The 25,158-nt window shown below is 48.9% G+C and overlaps 1 protein-coding gene across 3 annotated transcripts in view; it reads right to left on the minus strand.

Moving 5' to 3' along the window:
- LOC138282977 (GTPase IMAP family member 7-like) overlaps positions 1 to 24,693 on the minus strand; it is a 133,974-nt gene extending 109,281 nt beyond the window's left edge. For 2 of the 3 annotated variants that reach the window (XM_069221066.1, XM_069221065.1), the window contains exons 1-2: positions 23,793 to 23,931; positions 7,311 to 7,366 (exon numbers count right to left, since the gene is read on the minus strand). In XM_069221066.1, the coding sequence (XP_069077167.1) occupies positions 7,311 to 7,366; positions 23,793 to 23,896 (160 nt within the window). In that variant the 5' untranslated portion in view covers positions 23,897 to 23,931. Of the gene's footprint in view, positions 1 to 7,310; positions 7,367 to 23,792; positions 23,932 to 24,564 lie in introns of those variants that run through there. The other variant, XM_069221067.1, reaches the window with a different exon arrangement.
- Positions 24,694 to 25,158: the final 465 nt, after the last annotated feature.

Below are 25,158 nucleotides of genomic sequence, written 5' to 3' on the forward strand. Positions count from 1 at the left end.
AAATAAGTGTAACCATTTTCAACAAGATTATGGGAAGCATGAAAATAAACAAGCACTGGCAAAGCCAACCGATCCGACATTTGTTGTGAGTCTTTTGGCTTTGTCAATGCGTGTCTTGTTTTGACATGGCTTTTGTAACACCTTATTAATGGAGAAGCTGCCAGGCCCTCACCATTGTAACAAACATTGGCAAAAAGCAAAAACATTTTTTTTTGGTCTCAAAAAGCACACATTGCCACCAGTGGTGTAACAAAGGCCCCAGAGCCCCTGCGGTGTCGGGGGACCCCTCCAAGAGGCCCCATTAGCACAGCACCTGCCCTGAGTGAGTATGTAGGGGGGATTCCTTCCATGTTCTTTGCAGGGGGGCCCCCGCCAGTTTTGTTATGTCACTGATTGCCACAGCAGGTCCTGGCACTGAACAAAACTACTTTGTGTGCCAATATGCTCCTTGTGGAAGAGCAGAATATGATCACTCTCAGTAAAGCCAACCCATGCATACAGAGAGAAATAGAAGTTTAATAAAAACAAAATGTATTGGTTAACGCCAGACTTAATTAAGGACCAAGTTCTTAAAGAAAACCACAACAGTGCACCCTTTGTATATGTCTTTGAATTAGTGGCTTTTGTGAATTCACAAGAACCTACAGAAGTAGACCAGGAAAATGTACTCCTAGAAAGTATTTGTGATCTGTATTTTAGCACTAGCAAATATGCATGTGTAGATTTGCTCATGTGAAAATCTATTGAGCGTTTACAAGTTCACTTTCCCTCCAACCATTTGTTTCCTAACCTTAGAAGAACTTCTACTTCTGCCATTTTCAGAAGTACATTTCCAACCTTTCTCAGTATCGGAAGAGATTAGAGAAGAGCTGGTGAAAATCCTTAAACATACAAGTTAGCAGGTTTGCAGACTCAAAGGCATTCCAGCCCTGTAACCATTGCCTACTGCTTTCTCCAGACCCAGTATGTATATCTGCGAAAAGGTGGCAAAATAAGGAAATTGCTAAAGTAGGGAATGAAATTGCAAGAATTTAAGCCCTACTAAATTAGTAGCTAAAGCATAATCATAGAGGCTATCATCAAAGCTCTTACATAATGAGATTGCTGCCATAATTTGTAAACTACATGGCACCAAAGGGACAAGTAGATTTTTTTATAGGACAAGTAGATTTGAGAAGCAACCTGTCCCATGGACAAGTAGATATTTTATTAAATTCCACACCCCTGCAATATGGCTGCCATCTATACAGAGTAGGTCAAGATGGTCACCATCCTTATAGACTAGGCTAAGATCGCCGCCATCCTTGGACACTAGGTTAAGATAGTTACCATCCTCAAGTTTCTTGTGTGGTTTCAGAACTTTTAGTGGCCATCATGCTACCTGCACTGCTTAAGGGGCCCACTGACATAATTGCGTGCCTGTTATTCAGATTCCAAGGGACCCAACAGCTTCAGCACGCAAGCAGCTGGAAGGAGGGAACTTTGAATTCAGTTCTGCAGGAAATCGACGAGGAAGGCACAGGCCGACTTGGTGGCCACTTCCTTTCTGCCTCCGTGTCACTGCGATGCAACGCCTACCCTGTGCAGATGGAGAAACAGTAGGAAATACCCTAATTATTCTTGCTGTCATGTTCCAAGGAGTGTGACCCGGAAATATCTTTTGAGGCAGGCACACTATAAAGACTTTATCGAAAATGAGGTGCAGTCTAGGAACTTCCTTGAACCCTCAGAGTGAAGTAACTCTGAGTGGACAAAGAACTTATTCTTATTATTGATTAAGGATGTATTGAATTAATAGTGCACACTGCATGCAAGTTGTGATTTTACATATTTGGTAAAAGACACCCATTATATCCAGGCTGTGATACAAGGTTTGTGGTAATTAACACTGATGTAATCTCAGATCAGTGTTGTAGGAGGCTGGCCTGGTGTGTGGTGGACACCTATGGTGTTGGCACCTTATACCAGGTCCAGGCAACCCTTGTTAGTAAGCATTATAGTATTTAGGAAGCCATGGCTCTATAGTGGTAGCTCTGGTGAGCAGCCAAGACTTATCTAGGAGGAGTGTGAAGCACTTGCAATACCACAGTAACTTATCACACATGAAAGGAACCACACAGTGTTGCAAAAAATAAGGTACTTATTATAAGAACACTGAACTAGAATACTATAGGCAATGACCACTTTCTGGAGGTAAGTACACACAAAATGTACACAGGTGAATACTACGAATTAGCATAAAATCTTTAGAAATAGTATAGGCCCCATAGGGGGGCCAAACCATATACCAAAATAGTGGAATGTGAGAATGGGTCCCTACCAAAGGATATGGAGTTGTTAGCCAAGGGCTGGGAGAGTATGGAACCCCAAAAGGTGAGTATCTAGAAGACCCCCAGCGACCAGGAGAGCACAGGTAAGTTACCTGGTTGTCCCATAGGCTAACATGAGGAACTGGAACAATGCAAGGACAGGACCAGTCCAGTGGAACCCAATGGTGGATTCCTGATGAATAGGGCCTATAAAAGAAAGGGTCAGAGTCCAGTCCATGCAGGAGTGTCCAGGTGGGGCAGGAGACAATGCCCACCCTTCTGTGGGTGAAGTTCCGGGTCGACGGTGGTGGATGGACTGCAAGATCCAGGAGATGCAGAGGAGTCCCTGAAGTTGCTTAGGAGCTGTCCCTCGACAGTCGTCGGATTGCAAATGGGTCAGTGGTCTGGATGACCACCAACAACCACAAGCAAATGCAAATTTGAGCTGAAGGATATGTCCAGGTCCTGGGGTCTTGACCCTTGGAGGGGAGTCTGGGCTGACCCTAAGAAAAAAGGAGAGCCAGCAGAAGCAGTCAGCCCCCCACAAGAAACCCACTAGCAACAGGCACAGCAAATTGCAGTGAGGCCCAGGCAGCACACCTGAAGAGGAGTACTACGTTTCTGGAGCAGCAGAGTGGAGACTGTCCTTGTAGAGATAGAATGCTGGGGGCTGGGGCTACTTGGAGCTTGAAGTTCCCTCAGAGCAGAAGTCAAAAAGCCTTGGTTGCTGCAACAGTCGTGGTGCACAGGGATTCCGTCCTGGAGGAAGAGGCAAGGGCTCACTGTCTCCCAAGTTGGAAGGAAGGAAGAGAGGACCCAGAAGACTCCTCAGAACTACCACCTGTGTTAAAGAATCTTTACAGGTCCAGAGGACAGCAGATCTCAACACAACAGCCAGACGTCGTTGCCTTAGGGCCTGCAGATGCAGGGGAGTGACTCCTTCACTCCAAGGGAGATTCCTTCTTGCTTCTTTGGCACAGCTGAAGTCTTGCCGACCCCAGAGGAGAGAGTTTGGTATCAAACTTCTCAGGACAATAAACCTACACAGATGCCAGTGTTGGATTTATTGTAAAATGCACTCAGAGGGCATCTTAAAGATGCCCCCTGTATTTTACCCAGCCCTTTAGTGTAGGACTGACCAGTTTGTGCCAGCCTGCCACTAACAGACAGGTTTCTGACCCCATGGGGAGCCTTTGTGCTCTCTGGGGTCAGGAACAAAGCCTGCTCTGGGTGGAGGTGCTTCACACCTCCCCCCTGCAGGAACTGTAACACTTAGCGGTGAGCCTCAAAGGCTCAGGCTTCGTGTTACAGTGCCCTAGGGCATTCCAGCCAGTGGAAATGCCCGCCCCCCCCCGGACCAAGCCCCACTTTTGGCAAGTCTGGAGGGAACATTACGAAAAAGAAGGAAGAGTGACCACTTCAGCTGGGACCACTCCAGAGCTGAAGTGACCCCCTCCTTGCAGAATCCTCCATCATGGTTTGGAGGAAAGGGACCAATAGGGATAGGAATGTGCCCTCTCCCCAAAGGGAGTGGGTGTAGGAATGGTGTAGCCACCCTCGGAGACAGTAGCCATTGGCTACTGCCCACTGACCTTTGTAACGCATCTAAATCTAGTATTTAAGGGCACCCCTGAACCTTACTCATCAGATTCCTGGCAACCTAAAGACAAGAAGAAAGAAGGTCTGCTAAGCCGACCCTCCAGCAGTGAAGATTCCAGACGACAACTGACTTGCCCCCAGCCCTTCCGGCCTTTCTGCATCTTCAATGACTCAGCTATAAAAAGGCGATACATCCTGCAGGACCAGCGACCTCTACAACCCCCTAGATGACTGCCTGCCCAGCAGAGGACCAAGAACTCCAGAGGACAGCTGCCCTGTCCAACAACAAAGGACTCCAGAACCGCCCCGGAGCTGCGAGCCCTGCCCACTCTGCACCTGATGCCCACGACCCGAGTCTAGCTGGCCCACCGGCCCAGAGCAGGACCCCGGGTGATTCTGACCTTGAGCTCACCCTGGGTTGACCCCTCCTGCCCAACACGACGACGCCTGAAGCCTAAATCCAGAGGACCCCCTTGATCGTGAGAGAACCGGACGAAGATACCCGATGTCCAAAGGTACCCCTGCACTTGCAGTCCCCTGGCCTTGGGGAATCCGACCAATGGTCCAGCAACGTTCAGCAAGCGGCCCTCGCCCTTGTCCAGCCTTTGGTTTTCCAGAATCCACCCCTTGGACCCAGCTTGCCTTATCTTTGTGATCCAGAGGGGCCACCAATTGAAAAGCATTAGGAGCCCGACACTGTGTTGGGACCCTGCACCCGGTCTCCCCAGTGCTGCTGTGTTTGGTGCTAACCTGTGGCCCCCCGGGTGCTCACCTAAATTGCCAGGACTGGCCTCCGAAGTCGAGGGTACTTACCTGCCAACAGATCTGTTTCCGAGTGCCCCCAGTCTCTATAGGATCCCATTCTAAATACAGCACCAACTTTGACCTCTGCACCCGACCGGCCTGTGTAGCTGGTGGTGCATGTTTGGGGTCAACTTGAACCATGACCAGTGGACATCCTAACCCCGGACACTGGAACTGTAAGTCGAGTACTTATCTCAAAACTGCATTAACACTTTTCCTACCCTCGGACTGTACTGAAAACTGCACTGTCAACTCTTGAAAGTGAGAAGTGTTACTTGCCTGTAAACTGTTTTATTTGCCAAACCTAAACAAAATACATTTGATACATATGCTTGATACATACTTACAACTGTATTTACCTGCAACAAGAATCTTTTGATTCTAGAGATAAAGTAAAAAATATATTTTTACTACATAAATACATTGGCCCGGAGTTAATCATTCAGTGTGTGCCTTATTTCTTGACTGTGTGTATACAACAAATGCTTTGCACTACCCTCTGATAAGCCTAACTGCTCGACCACACTACCACAAAAGAGAGCATTAGAATTATCTACTTTAGCCTCTGTAAAGCCTGTTGGGAACCCCTGGACTCTGTGCTTACTGTATCCCATTTTGATATATACAGAGGCAGCTTCCTACACTGCCTTCCCCCGCTTGAGCTGGTCAAGCAGCAGGAGGGCAGAATCCTGTCTGAGGGGCTGCAGCAGCGTGGGCTGCCCGCAGACCCTGGGAGACCGGTAGGAGCAATACTGGAGCCCCCAGAGTGCTGGAAATCATGCCACCAATACTGGCATTAGTATTGGGGTATGATTCCAACATGTTTGATACCAAACATGCCTAGTTTCGGAGTTACCATTAGGTAGCTGCCCTATGCCGGTACATACCTAAAATGGCTTCCCCACACTTACCAAGTCCAGGGAATTGGAACTGGAGTTCGTATGGGCACCTATGCTCTTGCAAGGGTGCCCCCACAGACTGGGACCTGCACCTTGCCCTTAGGGCTTGCAGGGCCTACCATAGGGGTGACTTACAGGGGACCTTGTGTAGTGACCAGCAGTGAAAGGGTGCATGCACCTTTTCACGAAAGCTGCAAATGGCAGGCCTGCAGCCACAGTTTGCATGGAATCCCACGGGTGGCATGATACATGCTGCAGCCCATGGGGGACCCCTGGTGTACCAATGCCCTGGTCACTTAGGTACCATATTCTAGGGACTTACAGGGGTACACCAGTATACCAATTGTGGGGTGTAAAGGGTACCAAGGTAACCAAATTTAGAGGCGAGAGCGCAATCACTGGGGTCCTGGTTAGCAGGATCCCAGTGAAAACAGTCTAAGCACACTGACAACAGGCAAAAAGTGGAGGTAACCATGCCAAAAAGAGGGACTTTCCTACAAGTGTATTCTCTGCTTTTTGGTTGTGCATCCCCTGAATCTAAAGAGAGGCCAAGCTAACTGCACTGAAGGGTGAGGTACTTCATGGGCTGTGATGAAGGGGTGTAAAGACTAACCCTGATGGCACCTCAATCTTGCGTGTTTTATAATTGCTGATTATGTATCTCCAGAGACTAAGGAAAGGCGAGGCTCAAACTTTCTAAAAGGTTTGGTGTATATGTGCATTTTCTTTGCATGTTTCCTTACTCTCTACTCTTTTAAGTTCCCTCCCCTGGTCTAGCTGCTCTGATACTCTGTGGAATTCCAACCAGAATCGGAGCTGCTGGAAGGTGGGCATTTGGAAGGTACTACTCCCGAGGATCACCAACAATCTTTTTCGCTGTACTGTCTAAATTCTTTTAAAAATACAGTCTATTTTTATAAATTGCTGTGAGTGTTGCGTTGATTTTTAATTTTTGGGTGCTGTTTAAATGCTTTACACTTGTTCCTCTGAGTAAGCCTTGCTGCTCAGTCCAACAGCTACCCAGGGTTGAGCTGGGGGTTGACAGACAAACCCTCCTGGACCTACAGGGGATAGTAAGTGTATTACACAGTGAGGTTGCACAACCACACCATATAATACACCCCATTTCCTCACAGTGGATAAGTGTAGAAGAATATGTACTTACTTTTTGACAATACACCAATAGAGGCAGACAGAAGAAACCAAGTATAAAGTAGGGATGATTTTAGGGGGATCCTGAAGACATGTTGTGTTTCTATGTTTCCAAACGCTATGCTCACCAACGCACTTCACCAACTACAATTTGTTGGGAAGAATGATTGGAATATGCAGTCAATCTGTTCCCTGAGAGGTTATGTATACAGGAAGACTGCTATCACATAGACTTCATTTTGTGTTCTGCATTGATTTGCATGAAACAGATCCCTGCACCATGCTCACACACAGGTGCACTGCATATCTGTGCAAACCAATCAAGGGGGTCTTCTCTGGAGCATAAATAATCAGTATAATTTGCCATCTGCTTACCTAGGCCCACACTTTTATAATATCAATAGAGTAGTTCCCACCATGTGCCCCTAGAGTATTCCTACACCAGAGGTAATACATACTGGAATCCTACTGCGTAACATGTATGCTTTACACTATGGCTCATACTTGTCTTCCCTTCATAATTACAGTGTTGCTCTGCTTTACCTACATGAATTACGTGTTCCCTGGGAGTCACTTTTCACCATGGCTGCTACCGTAGGATGTCTGTAATGAGAAAGCACAAAGACTGACTTAATCACTGATCAATAAAGCATAAGGTTATAATTAATTCTTAAATATAGGCAAATTTGACGCAGCATCCCTTCCTGAAGCAACATCACCTGCTCCCTTTGTCGGCCCTGGACAATCTTTTAAACCAGCTGAATCATCTGATTACAAGCAACTTCCCCTTATCTGGCTGAAGAGTTCTCCACCTCTGGTGGTCCTGGGCACACCCACAGCCTGGACACCCACAGCCAACAAATCCAAAGCCAGCACACCCACAGCCAACGAACCCACAGCCAGCAAACCCACTGCCTGGACAACCACTGCCAGCACACCCACAGCCAGACAACCCACAGCCTGGGCAACACACAGCCTGGGCAACCCACAGCCTGGGCAACCCACTGCCTGGGCAACCCACTGCCTGGGCAACCCACTGCCAGGACAACCACTGCCTAGACAACCACAGCCAGCACACCCACTGCCAACAAACCCACTGCCTGGACAACCACTGCCAGCACACCCACAGCCTGGGCAACCCACTGCCTGGGCAACCCACTGCCTGGACAACCACTGCCTGGACAACCACTGCCAACAAACCCACTGCCTGGACAACCACTGCCAGCACGCCCACAGCCAGCACACCCACAGCCAGCACACCCACAGCCAGCACAACCACAGCCAACAAATCCAAAGCCAGCACACCCACAGCCAACAAACCCACAGCCAGCAAACCCACTGCCTGGACAACCACTGCCAGCACACCCACAGCCAGACAACGCACAGCCTGGGCAACCCACAGCCTGGGCAACCCACAGCCTGGGCAACCCACTGCCTGGACAACCCACTGCCTGGACAACCACTGCCTAGACAACCACAGCCAGCACACCCACTGCCAACAAACCCACTGCCTGGACAACCACTGCCAGCACACCCACAGCCGGACAACCCACAGCCAGCACACCCACAGCCAGCACATCCACAGCCAACAAATCCAAAGCCAGCACACCCACAGCCAACAAACCCACAGCCAGCAAACCCACTGCCTAGACAACCACTGCCAGCACACCCACAGCCAGACAACCCACAGCCTGGGCAACCCACAGCCTGGGCAACCCACAGCCTGGGCAACCCACAGCCTGGGCAACCCTCTGCCTGGACAACCACTGCCTGGACAACCACAGCCAGCACACCCACTGCCAACAGACCCACTGCCTGGACAACCACTGCCAGCACACCCACAGCCAGACAACCCACAGCCTGGGCAACCCACTGCCTGGACAACCACTGCCTGGACAACCACAGCCAGCACACCCACTGCCAACAAACCCACTGCCAACAAACCCACTGCCAGCACACCCACTGCCGGACAACCCACAGCCAGGACACCCACAGCCAGCACAACCACAGCCAACAAATCCAAAGCCAGCACACCCACAGCCAACAAACCCACAGCCAGCAAACCCACTGCCTGGACAACCACTGCCAGCACACCCACAGCCAGAAAACCCACAGCCTGGGCAACCCACAGCCAGCAAACCCACTGCCTGGACAACCACTGCCTGGACAATCACAGCCAGCACACCCACTGCCAACAAACCCACTGCCTGGACAACCACTGCCAGCACACCCACAGCCGGACAACCCACAGCCAGCACACCCACAGCCAGCACATCCACAGCCAGCACATCCAAAGCCAGCACACCCACAGCCAACAAACCCACAGCCAGCAAACCCACTGCCTGGACAACCACTGCCAGCACATCCACAGCCGGACAACCCAAAGCCTGGACAACCCACAGCCAGCAAACCCACTGCCTGGACAACCATAGCCTGGGCAACCACAGCCAGCACACCCACTGCCTGGACACCCACTGCCTGGACACCCACTGCCTGGACACCCACAGCCAGCACACCCACAGCCTTCACCACCTCAGCCTTCACCACCACAGCCTTCACCACCACAGCCTTCACCACCACAGCCTTCACAACCACAGCTAGGATAGCCACAGCCAGGAAAGCCACAGCCTGGTCATCCACAGCCACAGCCAACAAACCCACAGCCAGCAAACCCACAGTCTGGACAACCACAGTCTGGACAACCACAGTCAGCACACCCACAGTCAGCACACCCACAGCCACGACGCCCACAGCCAGGACACCCACAACCAAGACACCTGTAGGAGGCTGGCCCTCTATGTAGTGTGCAAAGCTAGGCACACTGTGCAGGGGGTCCAGGCAACCACACGTTGGTTTACAGGGGTAAAAACTAGATCACCTTTAATTTTTAGGGTAGCTTGGTCGCGCAGTTATTCCAATCTTGGAGAAGTGCAAAGTATTCTTGTACTCACAGTATCAATCATGCAACTCACACTCAAAGGAATAACTCGAGACCAATTTCTAAAAATACGTACGATTTTGTGTAATTTTTAAGACCAAGATTATCAAAATTGGTTAAGTACTTTTTGAGATATGAATTTTTTGAAGTTTAATAAAAAATTTATTTTTGTGCTTCATTACACACCATAGGAATTAATGGAAAGTCACATTTAAAAATACATATAAAATTGTACAGTTGGTTTACCAAGTTCTTCTTTTGCAGGTTGGTTGAGGTCGTCAGTGGGCACAGTGTGACTAGAAAGTTTGGGCGGTTCCCGGTTCTGCAGAAGCAACAATGAAAGGTCTCTGGAGCTGGTGCAGGGTCACTGCGAAGGACCACTTGGAAAAGCAGTGCACAGGTAAGGCTAAAGATGGTTCCTTGGGGTCCCCTTGGAGTGGCGAGGTCGCAAAGGGTGGGGGACACTTAGGGCACACAGCAGGTTCTTCTCTGCAGGGCACAGGGCTGCCAGGTGCAGAGCGAATCGGTGAGTGAGGAGCTGTGCGCAAGGATGCCCTCTGGAGCAGGAGATAAGTTAGTTTTGCAGGACAACTGCGGCACTCTGGCAGGAGGCCCAGGTGTTCCTGAAGTCCCTCGACTGGGGCTTCCTCCTGGTCCTTCTTCAGCCCCGGTTGGCTGGTTTTCTTGATGTCCAACGCTGCCTGACTAATACCCAGGGTATTGGTATGGTTTTACCACTGGAGAGCACAGTGCCACCAAACTTGCCACACTTGCAGGGTTTGTCCTTGCAGTCGTTGGTGTGTCGTCGGTTTCAGCTGCGACTTCCGGTTCGGGAGTTAGCGGCTGGTCAGTGAAGTGACCCTCACTGGCTTGCTGGTTACTTGCTGTTGCAGAGTGGTACCTCCACTCTGGAGGGAGTTCTATGGTGGTTTTCGAAGTCTGGAGGTCCTCTGGGATTCTTTAGAGTTTTTCCAGTTGTCCAGCAGCTCCTCAGTGGCGATTGTCGTGTCCTGGGTGCAGCAAACAGGCTTTGGCACCTTTCCTTTGTGCAGCAGGTCCACAGTTCTTGTACTTTGGATCTTCTTGCTGCTGGTCTTCTTTTGTCTGTCGAATATGATTACCTGGTCTAGAGATTCCTGCTAAATACTGAATTTAGTGGGCGTTTTAGGGGGAACCTGGTAGTGACCAATGGGACACCAACCTTTGGGTGGCTACACCCACTACAGTGGACACTTCCTGTGGGATGGTTCACTTCCCTATCTGTGATTGGCTATTTTCCTTCCATCCAAGATGGAGGAAAATGAAATGGAGTGCCCACCTCGCAGGCGACATCTTAGGGGTGGTGCATGCCAGGTGGGCCCACTCCTGCTCTTTGTGTAGTTTCCCGCCTTTGCTCCCGCCAAACGTGGGGGTTTGCAAAGGGGGTGACCATCTGTTGCCAGCAGCAGGCCTGGGGGTCAAGTTTCAAAGGCAGTAAGACCTTTGAAGCTCGTCGCTAGGGCAGTGCACATTCCTGAGGAAGGGGGTGTTAGAACCTCCACCCAGGAAGGGCATTGTCCTACAAACCAGAGACAGATCTCTCTCCCCAAGGTTTGTAGATTTGGTGTCTGGAGGTGGCAGGCTGGATAGGACCAGTCATCAATCATGCCAGGGTAGTTAGCTTTAGCAGGGGGCACCTCTAAGGTGACCCCTGGATACATTTATGGATAAATCCAATACTGGTACCAGATTGGATTCATCATTCTGCATGTGGATTCATGGCCCTAGAGAGTGGCACAATCAGTGCTGCTACTCTCAGGGGCCTACACTTAGTACTCCATGCCCTGGGTCCCCAATACATTTTACTAGGGACTCATAGTGGTAGCTAAAGGTGTATCCAATTGTGCCAATGCATCACAACAGTTTTAGGGAAAGAGTTCTGGCCCAGAGAACCTGGTTAGCAGGAGCCAAGGACACTACAATTTCTAGGCTACATCATACATCAGGCAAAAAGGGGGGACTAACCATGTCAAAAAAGGCCTTTTCTCACAACACCCACAGCCAGGACACCCACAACCTAGAAACCCACCCACAGCTCGGACACCCACGGCCAGGACACCCACAGCCAGGACACTCACCCATAGTCCGGGCACCCACCCATAGTCCGGGCACCCACCCATAGTCCGGGCACCCACAGCCTGGACACCCACCCACAGTCTGGGGACACCCACAGCCTGGACACCCACAGCCTTGAGGCAAAGATGTATATTCATGATCTGGAACACCATCCCTGTATCTACCAGGACTGCCCCAACCCTGCTCTAGTTTAGGAAATAGCTGAAGAACTTCTTCCTTACAGAACACTAAACCATGATGCAGTAACCAACCATGTCTCCTATCACTCATTAACTGTACCTTGCTACCTTTGGTCTCCTATCACTCGTTAACCTTTGAACCTATACAGCTCTCTGCTGCCTTTTGGTTAAGTCTGTGCAGTACAAATGTCACATATATGCATACATACCATACAGACGTACCATACAGACATACGGATGAATTCAAAGTGACCTAGCGGAGGGCCTGGGAGCAGGATCTTGGAGGGGAATTTTAAAAGGCAGAGTGGAAGAAGATGCTTTTCAGAGCTCAGACCTTTTGTCACCTTGAGCGGTGCCTGACCTTGATACGAGTCATAGAAGGGTTCCTGACATTTTTCCTTTAGTAATCACATTTCTGCCATTCCTTCTGGGGATGTCTGATGGTTCACTTTCTATGAAAACTCCCTAAAAATGTTTAACCTCCGAAAAACAAGAAAAAATTATAATAATTGGGGAGACTTATTCGGGGAAATAGTTATAATCTGTCTTTCTGGAATTAGTGTTTCACAGAACGTTAACATCATCAGAGCAGGTGATGTCACTTACTGTAACATGTGCATTCAGTGATTGGATCAGAGGGTACCTAAGTGGGTCACTGAATGTCCAAGAGGCGTGATTAGCATTAGAGATTTTTTAGTTGCGGGGGGGGGAAGAGTTGCATAGGTCTAGAGTTTGAGTTGTAGTCTTAAGAGTCCTGGGTTTGTTACCCAGATTCCCACCTTGGTCAAATAGTGTGACCTTAGGCAAATCATGCTACGCCCATGTACCTCAATTTGATTCCCAAGGTTTGATATGCAATAAAATGTCATTTTTATGGTCGAGCGCTCAAGCGCTCTGTCCCTGTTGTAATCTCTCAGTGGGCTTACCACACAACCATCAGTTTGGTTGGTTCGTGGGCTTGCCTTTTAAAATTCGCTTGATTTCATTAGTGAAAGACATGCATATGTCAAGTCTTCTCTGGTGTTTAGCTCTCCCCGAGCGCACCGGTAAACTCCTGAAAATGTACGAGGCTCGATGTTTTCTACATAGTTTCTGGACTACTTTTTTTCTTTATTTCATAGGCAGAGCAATCTTGCTGGCCAGTAGTCAGGCGCTTTGCATGACATCGACCCTGTTACATGGATAATTGCACTTTTGCCGGTTACATGGATAATTGCACTTTTGCTGATACTTTCGACTACAAGCGAACTTCTGTTTCCTTTTCTGTGTCTCCTTCACGCTTTATGGTGGTCGTGGGCTCGCATATGTAAAACTGAAACTGTTTTACTTTTCATTTTCAGTTTATGTGGCAAGAAAAGACCGGTTAGGAGTTTACAACGCTAATAGCTTTAACCCGAGCCAATGCTAGACCCATTGCATTGCAAATGCTGTTTAAATATCTCAGCAAAGCAAATCCGCTGCAAATGCTGCTCGCATTTTAGGGCCTCACCTGTCCCCTGCTGTAAGGTGCCTCGAGGCTTCTCCGGTTGAGTAGGGTCTGCATGCCTGCTCCTCCCCCACAGCCCCAGCTCTGTAAACCACACCCTGGGTGCCACATCTACCAACCCACGGGCATGCATGCCACGTGCCCAGACCTGAAACTGAAAGTAAGTTTCTGTTCCTGTAATAGGGCCGTTTCTGAGAAATCACTGATCCCAAAGCAGCCGGAGGGGTGGGCTGCAGTATTCTCAGCAGTCCTACAAGGAGACCTCATCAGCAGCACCTACCCGGAAGGAGACATTTTATAGGACTGGCGGCTACGACTTAAGCCACTATGGACCTCATGTTATCGAATTCTTCAAGCATCATTCGCAAAGCCGAGGCAGTCTGTCGTCCTCACAGAGAGCTCTTTTCCCCCCCAGGTGTCATTAAAAAATCATAATCATTCCGATAAAACTCGCTGAACTTGAGCGAGTGAGGGTCATTGAGAGAGAGACCCAGGAATGAGTTAACTTTACTGGCTCCAACCTCATTGTGGCCCATCTGCATAAACATGACAACTCTTCTGAAGGGTTAGGAGGAGGGAGTCCAAGGAGGCAGCTCTGCTTATAAATCATAATAATGATCTATAAGAAAGAGCAGAAGACACACACGTGCAGAGGTGATACTCCGTCCTAGGTGAGGAAGAGAGGGTGGGCAGAGAAGATGGAACTGAATAAATTAGAAAGGAAGGGAGAGAGGAAGGAGGGAGGCAGATGATGGGAAGAGGGGAGGAACCGGGCACTCAAGGAGTGAGACAATGAAGGGGAGATGGGGCGAGAGTGGAGCAGAGGGATAGAGTAGAAGGGAAATGCTTGGGAAGCAGTCAATCAATCAATCAGGATTTGTAAAGCGCACTACTCACCCGTGAGGGTCTCAAGGCGCTGAGGAGAGGAGGGGAGAACGAGGGGGGGGGTGCTGCTACTGCTCGAACAGCCAGGTCTTGAGAAGTTTCCTGAAGGTAAGGGGGGGTCTTTGGTCTGGCGCAGGTGGGTGGGAAGAGTATTCCACGTTTTGGCGGCGAGGTGCGAGAATGATCTACCGCTGGTTGTAGTTCTGCGGACGCGTGGGACGGTTGCGAGGGCGAAGTCGGCGGAGCGGAGATGCTGGGTCAGGGTGTAGAAGGAGAGCCGTCTGTTGAGGTATTCTGGTCCGGTGTTGTGCAGTGCTTTGCGAATGTGGGTGAGGAGTTTGAAGGTGATTCTCTTGTTGATTGGGAGCCAGTGCAGGTTTCTCAGGTGGTCTGTGATGTGGCAGTGGTGGGGGGATGTCCAGGATGAGGCGTGCGGAGGCGTTCTGTATACGTTGCAGCCTCTTTTGGAGTTTGGCCGTGGTTCCTGCGTAGAGGGCATTGCCGTAGTCCAGTTTGCTGCTTACGAGGGCTTGGGTGACTGTTCTTCTGGTTTCAGTGGATATCCATTTGTAGATCTTTCGGAGTATGCGGAGGGTGTTGAAGCAGGAGGAGGAGATGGCGTTGACTTGCTGGGTCATGGATAATGAGGAGTTTAAGATGAATCCTAGGTTGCGTGCGTGGTCGGTGAGAGTTGGAGCGGCTCCGAGAGTGGCAGGCCAGCAGCAGTCAGTGTGGCACAACAGAGAGGGCAGAACAGGGGGGGGGGAGTGCGAAGGCGCCCAGAAGAGACTGCAAGGGGGAGGATAGACAAGGGGGAGGGTGCAGAACTGGAGGGAAAAGGAATAAGGGTGTGATGTAAGCACATAGGCTAAAATAAGTCAGGTGACGAATAGAGGGACAGAGCCATGAGTGAAGATTGGGTGGGGGGTCAAAAAAAGAAGAGTGAGAGAAAAACTAAAGACATACAAGTTAGAAAGGAGACAGAGAAGTTGAGAGGGAATGGGGCTCATCTGCAAGGAAATGAATGCCTTGGTTGGTTGATGCAAAGCTCAGGACTGTGTGGAGGTTCCCCAGTCACCCTCCCACCCCCCGTGGCGTCTGGCACATGGGCTGCCCCCAGGGGCGTAGGAGACAATACATTTCTGGGGGGGACAGGGACAGCCTTGGGGACTTTCAATCAACCCTATACAAATTGCTCGTTGTTTACGAACTGCAGGCTCCGATAAATATACACAATCATATATATTGGAAGTAAAATAGGGAGAAAGGAAGGCATGTTTACACAGTCTGAAAGTATCTTTTATTGTTATTTACATTCACAAAGTAATTAGCTAAAATGTGAAAATAACATGTTGATTAACCTTGCATCTTCATGCACCAAGCAAATAAAGGTAGGAGGGTAAAAAGGAAGAACATACCCTTTGCGCCCCCCCCCCCTGCGTACATAAGGATATTGCAAGTCACCTTGAAGTTCATACCTTATAAACAAGCATTGGCAAAGCCAATAGGTCTCGCCTATGCAAGTTCTGTTGCCTTTGCCAATGTGTTTTAGCCATGCTGTACACTAGTGAGACTACTATTCAGCATGGCTCAAAGTTAATGGCATAAAGGAGAATGATGTGTCATTGACTGGTGTGGTGTAGTGTCATGGAGTAAGTAGGGTGTCCTAAAATGGAGCAGTAAACTAACTTTAAAGGAACAGGGGTCCCTTGAATAAAATGCAACACCACTCCCATAAACAATGATATTAAAGTAGTATGCAAATGGATTGTTTCATACATTTATTCAATCACAATATAAAAGATCAAATGTAGTGGGAAAACATCAACAGGGGAAATCGAGAAAGACTGGTATTCGGGCATTACACAAGTTATCTGGATGACCCAATGTCACCAATTACAAGAAAAATGTAAAAAGTAACCTATATAGTACAGTGGTTTAGAGGAGGCTGGCCTGGTTTGTATTGGGTACCTATGGTACTTACACCTTATACCAGGTCCAGTTATCCCTTATTAGTGAAATGTAGGCAGTGTCTAGAAGCCAGGCTCTCTAGGGGTAGCTGTAGCCAAGGCTTATCTAGGAGACGTGCAAAGCTCATGCAATACCACTGTAGTCACACAGCACTCACACACATGAAAGAAAATACTCAGTGTTACAAAAATAAAGGTACTTTATTTTAGTGACACAAATGCCAAAAATACCATAGAGACTATACTCCCTTAGGAGGTAAGTAATACACCAATTATATACACTAGTATGCAGCAATAGCAATAAAAAGTTAGAAAAGTGCAATTAGTGAAAATCACAATGGTTAGAAATGGGCCTAGGGTAAACACAAACCATATACTAAGAAATTAGAATGCGAATGTCGGTTTCCCACCTAGACAAGTGTGGTGTGTAGAGGGGCGCTGGGAGTATTAGAAAACACCAAAGGAAAGTAATAGAACCCACCTCAGAGCCCAGGAACGCAGGAGTAAATGACAGTAACTTTCCTAGAACACACAAGAACACGAGAAAGAAGATAATGCAAGAACCAGAAGATACTTCAAGACACAAAGGGGGGAATCCTGGACCTAAAGACCTGTGGAATAATGGGACTAGGTCCAAGAAGCACAGAAGAGTCCAGGGAGGACAGGAGCCCCTGCTAACCCGAATAAAGGTGCAAAAGAAGAACCACTGGTGAAGAACAACAGTCAGTACTGCACCCAAGAAGATGGATGCGGGTTCCTGGTTGGTGCAGATGATATCCCACACCGGATGGATGATTGCAGTCTGGTTGCGTGGCTGGATTCTGCCAACAAACCTTGGCACACGCAAAGCTCACAGTTAGCGGGAAATGGCAATGCCTGGGACCAGGAGGAACCTGGTGGACTCTACCCAGGAGGAGGAGTCAGATGGGGCTCTCAGCAACTCAGAGAGCCCACAGAAGACCAGCCAGTGCACACAGGAGTCCTCCAGCACAGGGACAAAGGAGTTGCAAAAGGAGGCCCACGCAGCACAAAAACAAAGGATCCCACACCGCCAGAGAACCGCTCAGGAAGCTGTGCATTGCCGGAAGGAGTGCTGGGGGCCAGAATTACATTGTGCACAAAGAATTTCATAGAAGGATGCCAACAAGCCTTGGCAACTGAAAAACACGTGGTGAACAGGGTTACTGTCTTGCGTGGGAAGGCAAGCTCTTACCTCCACCAAAGTTGGACAGTAGGACGTCAGGACCATCGGGACCACTTCAGTCCACCACCCGTGATGTAGGATCCATGCAACTCAACAGGAGAGGGGACCCAAGCAGATGGTCGTCGTTGAAGAGAGGTGCCTGCTGAAGCAGGGGAGTGACTCCTTCACTCCAAGGGAGATTCCTTCATTCTTCTGGTGCAGGCTGAAGACAGGCTGTCCTCTGAGGATGCACGACCGGGAAACAGTTGCATATGCTGGCAAGAGCTGAAGATACAATGTTGCAGAAGTCGTCTTTGCTTCGTTGTTGCAGTTTGTGGAGTTCCTGGAGGGTCCAGATGCAGTTTCTTCGGTGAGAAGGTGAAGTAAAGGATGCAGAGGATTCCTGGTGGAGTCTTGCAATCCGAATCTGAAGAACCTCCCAAAGGAGAGACCCTAAATAGCCATGAAAGGGGGATTGGTCAGCTAAACAGGTAAGCACCTATCAGGGGACGGCTCAGACACCACCTGCTGGCACTGCCCACTCAGATGCTCCCAGAGTTTGCTGCCAACTTGGAATCCAAGATCGCAAAACACAGGGACCCTCTGGAGGAGCTATGAGCACCACACCTTGGGTGGTGATGGACAGGGGAGTGGTCACTCCCCTTTCCTTTGTCCAGTTTCGTGCCAGAGCAGGGACAGGGGGTACCTGAACCGGTGTAGACTGGATTATGCAAGGAGGGCACCAAATGTGCCCTTCAAAGCATTTCCAGTGGCCTGGGGAAGGAAGCTACCCCTCCCAAGCCTGTAACTCCTATTTCCAAAGGGAGAGGGTGTAACACCCCTCTCCCAAAGGAAATCCTTTGTTCTGCCTTCATGGGCTTGAGCTTCTCAAGCAACAGGAGGGCAGAAACCTGTCCGAGAGGTGGCAGCAGATGGGCCTGCCTGGAAAACCTCAGAAGGCTGGAATGGCAATACTGGGGGTCCTCTAAGGAGCCCCAGAGTGCATAAAATCATACAACCAATGCTTGCAAAAGCCTTGGGTTATGATTCCAACATGTTTGATACTAAACATACCTGTGTTACGAGTTACCATTATGTAGCTGGGAATAGGTAGTGACCTACTTCAAGTACATGTGTAAAATGGCATCCCGCACTCAGGAAGTCTGGGGAAATGGTCCTGGAGGTCGTGGGGGCACCTCTGCTAGTGCAGGGGTGCCCTCACACACAGTTACTCTGCACCCTGCCCTCAGGGCTGGAGGGCCTGCTATAGGGGTGACTTATAAGTGACCTGGTGCAGTGCAACTGGCAGTGAAAGGGTGCATGCACCTTTTCACGCAGGCTGCAATAGCAGTCCTGCAGAAGCCTTTGCATGGGCTCCCTATGGGTAGCAAAAGAAATGCTGCAGCCCATATGGATCTCCTGGAACCCCAATGCCCTGGGTACCTAAGTACCATATACTAGGGACTTATAAGGGGGCACCAATATGCCAATTTTGGGTGAAATACTGGGTTACCAGTATGCAAAACCAATAATTTAAGGGAGAGAGCATAACTACTGGGGTCCTGATTAGCAGGATCCCAGTAGACACACGCAAACACACTGGCAAACAGGCCAAATGTGGGGGTAACCAAGCTAGAAAGAGGCTACTTTCCTACAAGGTTAGCATCCACAACAATGATTTACAAGCTTTTATACACCGACTTTTTCATGAATGACTCAAATAGTGAATCAAGAAGTCATTAGCTCATAGTACCTATGCTTATGCCAACTTATGTACAATATCACAAATTCAAGTCAAGGTACTTTGACCGACAATATTTCGATCCCCTAGACAAGTATCAGGATCCTCCTAAGCCTTCGTTAAGCTTGAGTTAAAAGGGTTACAGAGTGCTTGTAACCATAACGGCGAAGATAAATCGGACTCACGTCTCATATGAGTGACAAGGCAATCAATGGAGATCTGAATCTCTAATCAAGCCCCAATGCCATAAAGTAGTAGTAGAGTGGAGTAGTGTCACAGTGTAATAGAGTGTCATAGAGTGGAGTGGCAGAGTGTCGTAGAGTGAAAAGGCATAAGGAAGAGTGAACTGGAGTAGAGTGAAGTAAAGTAACATGAACTAGCATAGAGAAAGTTGGGTAGAGTGTTGTTGAGCACAGTACATTGTTGTATATTGGAGTGGCGTAGAGGGTTGTGCAGTGGCGTTGAGTAGAGTATCGTAGATTGAAGTGACATAGAGTGGTGTGGAGTGGCATACAGTGGAGTAAAGTGGAATGGAGTGGCATATAGCGAGTTGTGTAGGGAGTTACAGAGTGGAGAAAGTGTTAGAGTTTAATGGAATAGAGTGTCAGAGTCTAATATCATGGAGTGTAATGTCATAGTGAAGTGTCATAGAGTGGAGTTGGGTGGTCTAGAGTGAAGTGGCATAGAGTACAGTGGTGCAAACTAGATTGGTGTAGAGTGTAGTGGTATAGAGTGCATTGGTTTTGAGTAAAGTGGTGTAGAGTGCATTGGCGAATACTGCACTGGTTTAGCGTACAGTGCAGTAGCGTAGAGTGGTGAAGAGTAGAGGGGAGCACAGAATAGATTGCAGTGGTTCAGAGTACTGTGTCATAGAGTGATCCGGTGCAAGGTAGAGTAGACTAGTGTAGAGTGCAGTGGTGGAGTGCAGTGATGCAGAGTAGAGTGGCATAGAGTGTAGTGGCATATAGTACGCTGGTGTAGAGTGCAGTAGAGTGGCATATAGTTGAGCGGTGCAGAGTAGAGTGCCGTGGTGCAGAGTAGAGAGGAGTATAGTTCAGTGGCAGAGTGCAGTGTTGCAGAGTAGAGTGTCATAAAGGGCAGTGGTGTAGAGTAGCGTGGCATAGAATGCATTGGTGTAGACTGCAGTGATGCAGAGTAGAGAAGAGTGGCTTAGAGTACAGAGGTGCAGAGTAGATTAGAGTTGCATAGAGTGCCGTGGCATAGAGTAGATTGCTGCAGAGTACAGTATAGTGGTGAAGAGTAGATTGTTGCAGAGTGGAGCATAGTGATGTAGAGTGCAGTAGCATAGAGCGGTGCAGAGCAGATTGGAGTGGCGCAGGGTACATTGGTGTGGTGCAAGATAGATTAGACTGGCATAGCATAGAGTAGAGTTGCGTAGATTGCAGTGGCATAGAGGAGATGATTTCAAAGTAGAGTGAAGTGCCCTACAGTGGAGTGGTGTAGAGTAGATTACAGTGCAGTGGTGCAGAAAAGAGTGCAGTGGGACAGAGCACAGTGGCATTGAGTGCAGTGGTGCAGAGTAGAGTGGCGTGGAGTTCAGTGGCAGAAAGTGCAATGTTGCAGATTAGAGGGTCGCAAAGTACAGTGGTGTATTGTAGAGTGACATAGAGTGCAGTTGCATAGAGTGCTGTGGTGCAGAGTACAGTGGCATTGAAAGCAGTGGAATAGAGTGCTGTGGTGCAGAGTAGATTGGCAGTGGGATAGAGTGCATTGGTTTTGAGTAAAGTGGTGAATAGTGCACTGGCAGAGTGCAGGGGTGTAGTGTACAATGGTTAGAGTAGAATAGCATAGATTGAAGTGGCGTGCAGTGGAGTGGTACAGCATAGATTGCAGTGGCGTAGAGTGGCACAGAGTGGAGAAAAGTGGTGTAGGGTGCAGTGGCATAGGGTAGATTGTTTCAGAGTAGAGTGAAGAAAAGATAGAGAAAAGATAATATACTTCAATATGCTGAAGTATGTAACGATAACAACAACATAAATAATAACGCTAGGCATAACGGCCCAAAATGAAATATGGCTTCTCCCTGTTAGCCACGCTGTAATCAAGCCCTTCATTACCTAGAAAACAAAACATTAAACATAAATGTTAGAAAAATATACCCTTCTAATAGCTAAATTGTTGTGTAAAAATGTAAAATCTGGGCTCAGTCTCGTCTTCACTGTTTCACCAACTGGTGTGATCTTAGGCAAATACAAATATTGTGTTTCACAGAGTCTCCTTTCTAGCCTGCAGGCATCACGGTGAGTGGGACTCTGTTCTCTCTTTAGATCTTCCTCATTGTTTTGCAGCTCCTCTTGAAGGCATCCTGCAGTGCTCCTCTTCAAGGCAGCAGGTGACAGTAATCATCCAAAACTCTTTTCTCCTCCTGTGCCCTTTGTTCTTATGAGCACCCTTAGAACAGGACAAAAGGGCAGAGGGCGCAGGGGGCCTCCTGACTCACCTTCATTTGGTTACCATCAGCTTGGAGGATTTGTCTGTACAGGGCTATCGTAAGTAGCGCTTTTGTGCGCTAATGGCCCTCTGAATGACAGATGTGAGAGGGGAAATTATTGTGTCCCCTTGTCCCCCCCACCTTCGTCCCCCGTGTCCCCCACCCTCCAAAATCTGGGGGGGATACATCCCCCGCGTCCCCCACACTTCCTACGCCCATGGCTGCCCCATCCGGCGTCACTGCTCCAGCCAGGCCTGGATCTTTATTTGCCTCTCTTGGTGTCTCATTACTTATAATGTGAGCGGAAATGCACTTTATCACTAGAAACAATGAGACTTCAGAAGTAAATGCGCGTTGTTGTTGAGGAACCTACAAAGTACTTCCCTGAAAATGAGTAAAGTGGCAGACAGAAACATCAAATAAAGGCGTGCATAAAGAGAGGAAAGGAACACATGCACTTTAGGCGACAGCACTTTCTGTGATGAGATCTTTGAGCACACTCCTGCAATGTGAAAAGCTCAACTACAAGTTCCAGGGCACATTGCGCTGCTGGTTAAAACTGGGAATGACCCAAGGTGTCCCACGACATGGGCCTCTCTTGGCCGTTAAGGATCTGGTTAATGTAACAACTTCAAGGGTGGTAGTCTGCTAGCAAAAATCAAGGCAAAGGCACCAACTCCCACAAAAAGTAGGAAACCAACACCTGTAAAAGTACTCCTACGTACAGGTGCAGATTTAGTATTTGTTAATAGTCACATACGTTTCCAGCAGTGCGCCTGGAAGGCTGCGCCAGGCGCTTGTTTCCAGGTGGCTACCAGAGTGTCATGTGACAAATCATCTGGGTTCCAATTTTCTCTATAGGGAACTGTATATAATAGCACAGACGTCCGCACAGGGAAACGGAGCAGGCTACACAAATGATTTTTTTGTTAACTTAATGGGGTATTCATCTTTCCTGGTGGAAATCCCCACCAAGGCTGGAGGTGGTCCGTTCCCCGTCCCATCTTGGAAGGTTGGAGGACATCCCAGACCATTTCCAGGGTAGGCCAGGGATAGATTTGACCTTGTGGGGAAAGGTTTGTTGGTGCATACAAACTTGCACAGCTGAGCACGCCATATCACACTCCGTTAATGACACCACCCATTAGGTCTCTTTCTGTCATGCAATTCATTTTAAATGTACTCCTCATTATGTCGTACAGACCCTGCAGCCATTACGAAGCTATGTCTTTGTGCGATTAACACCCATTTACCACCAATGTTTCACTGGGAAGTTGGGGTGCGGTGAGCCACTTCAGCACCCAGAAGCCTTTGAGTTTGTAGAGCGCTATAGAAGTTCAAAGCAGAACGTAATATCAATAAACCATTAAAAGGGCACCTCCTGGGCAGAGAGGCGCCCTGGCGTCCAGGCGCTGCATTATACAATAACTGCGTGTTCACAAGTTACAATGACTTAAACGGCTTGGATCCGTGTTTATTCTGGTGTAGCAGCAGCCACTCTTTGTTCCTCTCCACACTGTCCGCCCTCCATTAATCCACTCATTCGTCCAGTCCCGACAATCTCTATTTTGCAACATAATAATTCTTCCTTTACTTCACCGTCGTGCCTGTCTACCTGTCTTGCAGGTTCCATAGTTGTTATTACTGTGAATTTGTAGTGTTTGTTAGCTGCTGCTTGAAGTGCTTAAACCCGTATAGGCGCTATTGAAGCGTACATCATAAAGCAAAAGGCTGAATCTGAAAACAAATGGCACCCCAGTATAGAGAAGCCCCGCCCCGCACATAGAACATAAACACTGCAGATAACAGGAAGTGTGTGCCAGGGTTATGGAGGCGCTGAGAATCTGATGCCGTAGCAGCTTCTCTGCCCTCTCCCTTCACCCATCCGAAGCGCCTCTGCAGCAGTTCCCTCCTTTGCTATATCTCGGAGTCTGGAAATCTATTGCCTACAGTAGTAGAGGTTGCTGGCTGCTGCAGCGCCTAGGTGCCCCAGAGCTCGTACTGGGCGCTATGCAGAGTCACAACATAACGCAGCGCGTTAATGCCGCAAACAAACGCTACTCGCATAGCAGGAACCCACCTGTGCCAAGCTGTAAAGCGCCTCGAAGCTTCTCCGCGTGAGTAGGGTCTGCCTGCTCCTCCCCCACAGCCCCAGCTCTGTAAACCACCCCCAGGGCGCCCCATCTACAGACACACGGGCGCGCGCACCTCGTGCCCAGACCCGAAACTGAAAGTAAGTTTCTGTTCCTACAATGCGGCCTCTTCCGAGAAATCAGTGATCCCGAAGCGGCCGCAGGGTGGGCTGCGGTATCCTCAGCAGCCCTCCAAGGAGACCTCATCAGCAGCACCTACCCAGCGGAGACACCTTATAGGACTGGCAGCGAGAACTTCAACCACTGCGGACCTCATGTTATCGATTCTTCAAACACCATCATCAAAGCCAATTGGTCCGGCCGTGGCAAGCTGGTGCAATGGTTCTTTTATTTTATTTGGTAATATGCAACAAAGTCAAAATATACATAGAATGTGCCACCTAAAAGTGTCATCTTATGGATTTTGGTGGCCGTGGCCAAGACCTATTTTAGGGGTCCTTGTTTGGAATAATGTTGACTATTATTACCCATTTGTACTAATTATACGTTAAACTTTCAGTAAGGAGGTCCCACAAAAAAAACACTTGAAATATGTCTTGCCTGAGATGACTATGGGCACAGAGAGGCGGAGTCTGGGGAAGAGGAAGGCAGAGAAAGATTGAGATAGCGAAACAGACAGGTTAAAAAAAGAGAGCCGTCACTTTCCCCGGAAAACCCCCGGAAGGTAGGTCAGGTGCCCACTTCGCTCATGCCTTTTACCATGTCTTTCCGCGGCATGTCACACCGGTTTCTTTTGCCAATCTCATTCCTTCTCTTCTACTCATGCTTTCTTCTTATTTCTCAGTGCCAGGCGCGGCTCCCCCATTAGGGGAGAGGAGCGTCGCCCCCCGCCAGCAGCTGCAAAACCTTTACAAGAAAACAATTATAAACTGTGTTTATTATTGTTTTCATGTAAAGGGGCGGGGCCACGGGGGTGACGAGCAGTGAGGGGAGTGCACTGTGCACTCCCCTCAGAGCGCATGTGTGTTTGTCCGGCTGTCTCAGACCGCCCAATCACACAGAAGAGTTCGGAATAGGAGGGAGAGAGGAAGGGGGAAAGAGAGAGAGAGGGGGAGGGAGAGAGAGAAAGAGATAGGGGGGAGTGAGTGAGTGTGTGTGAGAGAGAGAGATGTATGCGTGTTTAGTGTCCAGAATGCCCCAGAGCCAGCCACAGCTGATGCCTCTTTGATGCCATAGCTGGGCCTCGGTGCCACAGAGTAAATGCTGGCCAGCTTGGTGTTGGGCATTGAACAGTAAAGGGGTGGAGGCCAGGAGCTGCGTCCACTGTTGTCTCAGCCACTGGTGAGGCCTTGC

Source organism: Pleurodeles waltl, chromosome 2_2 (genome assembly GCF_031143425.1).
Source record: "Pleurodeles waltl isolate 20211129_DDA chromosome 2_2, aPleWal1.hap1.20221129, whole genome shotgun sequence".
NCBI classification, from domain to species: Eukaryota; Metazoa; Chordata; class Amphibia; order Caudata; family Salamandridae; genus Pleurodeles; species Pleurodeles waltl.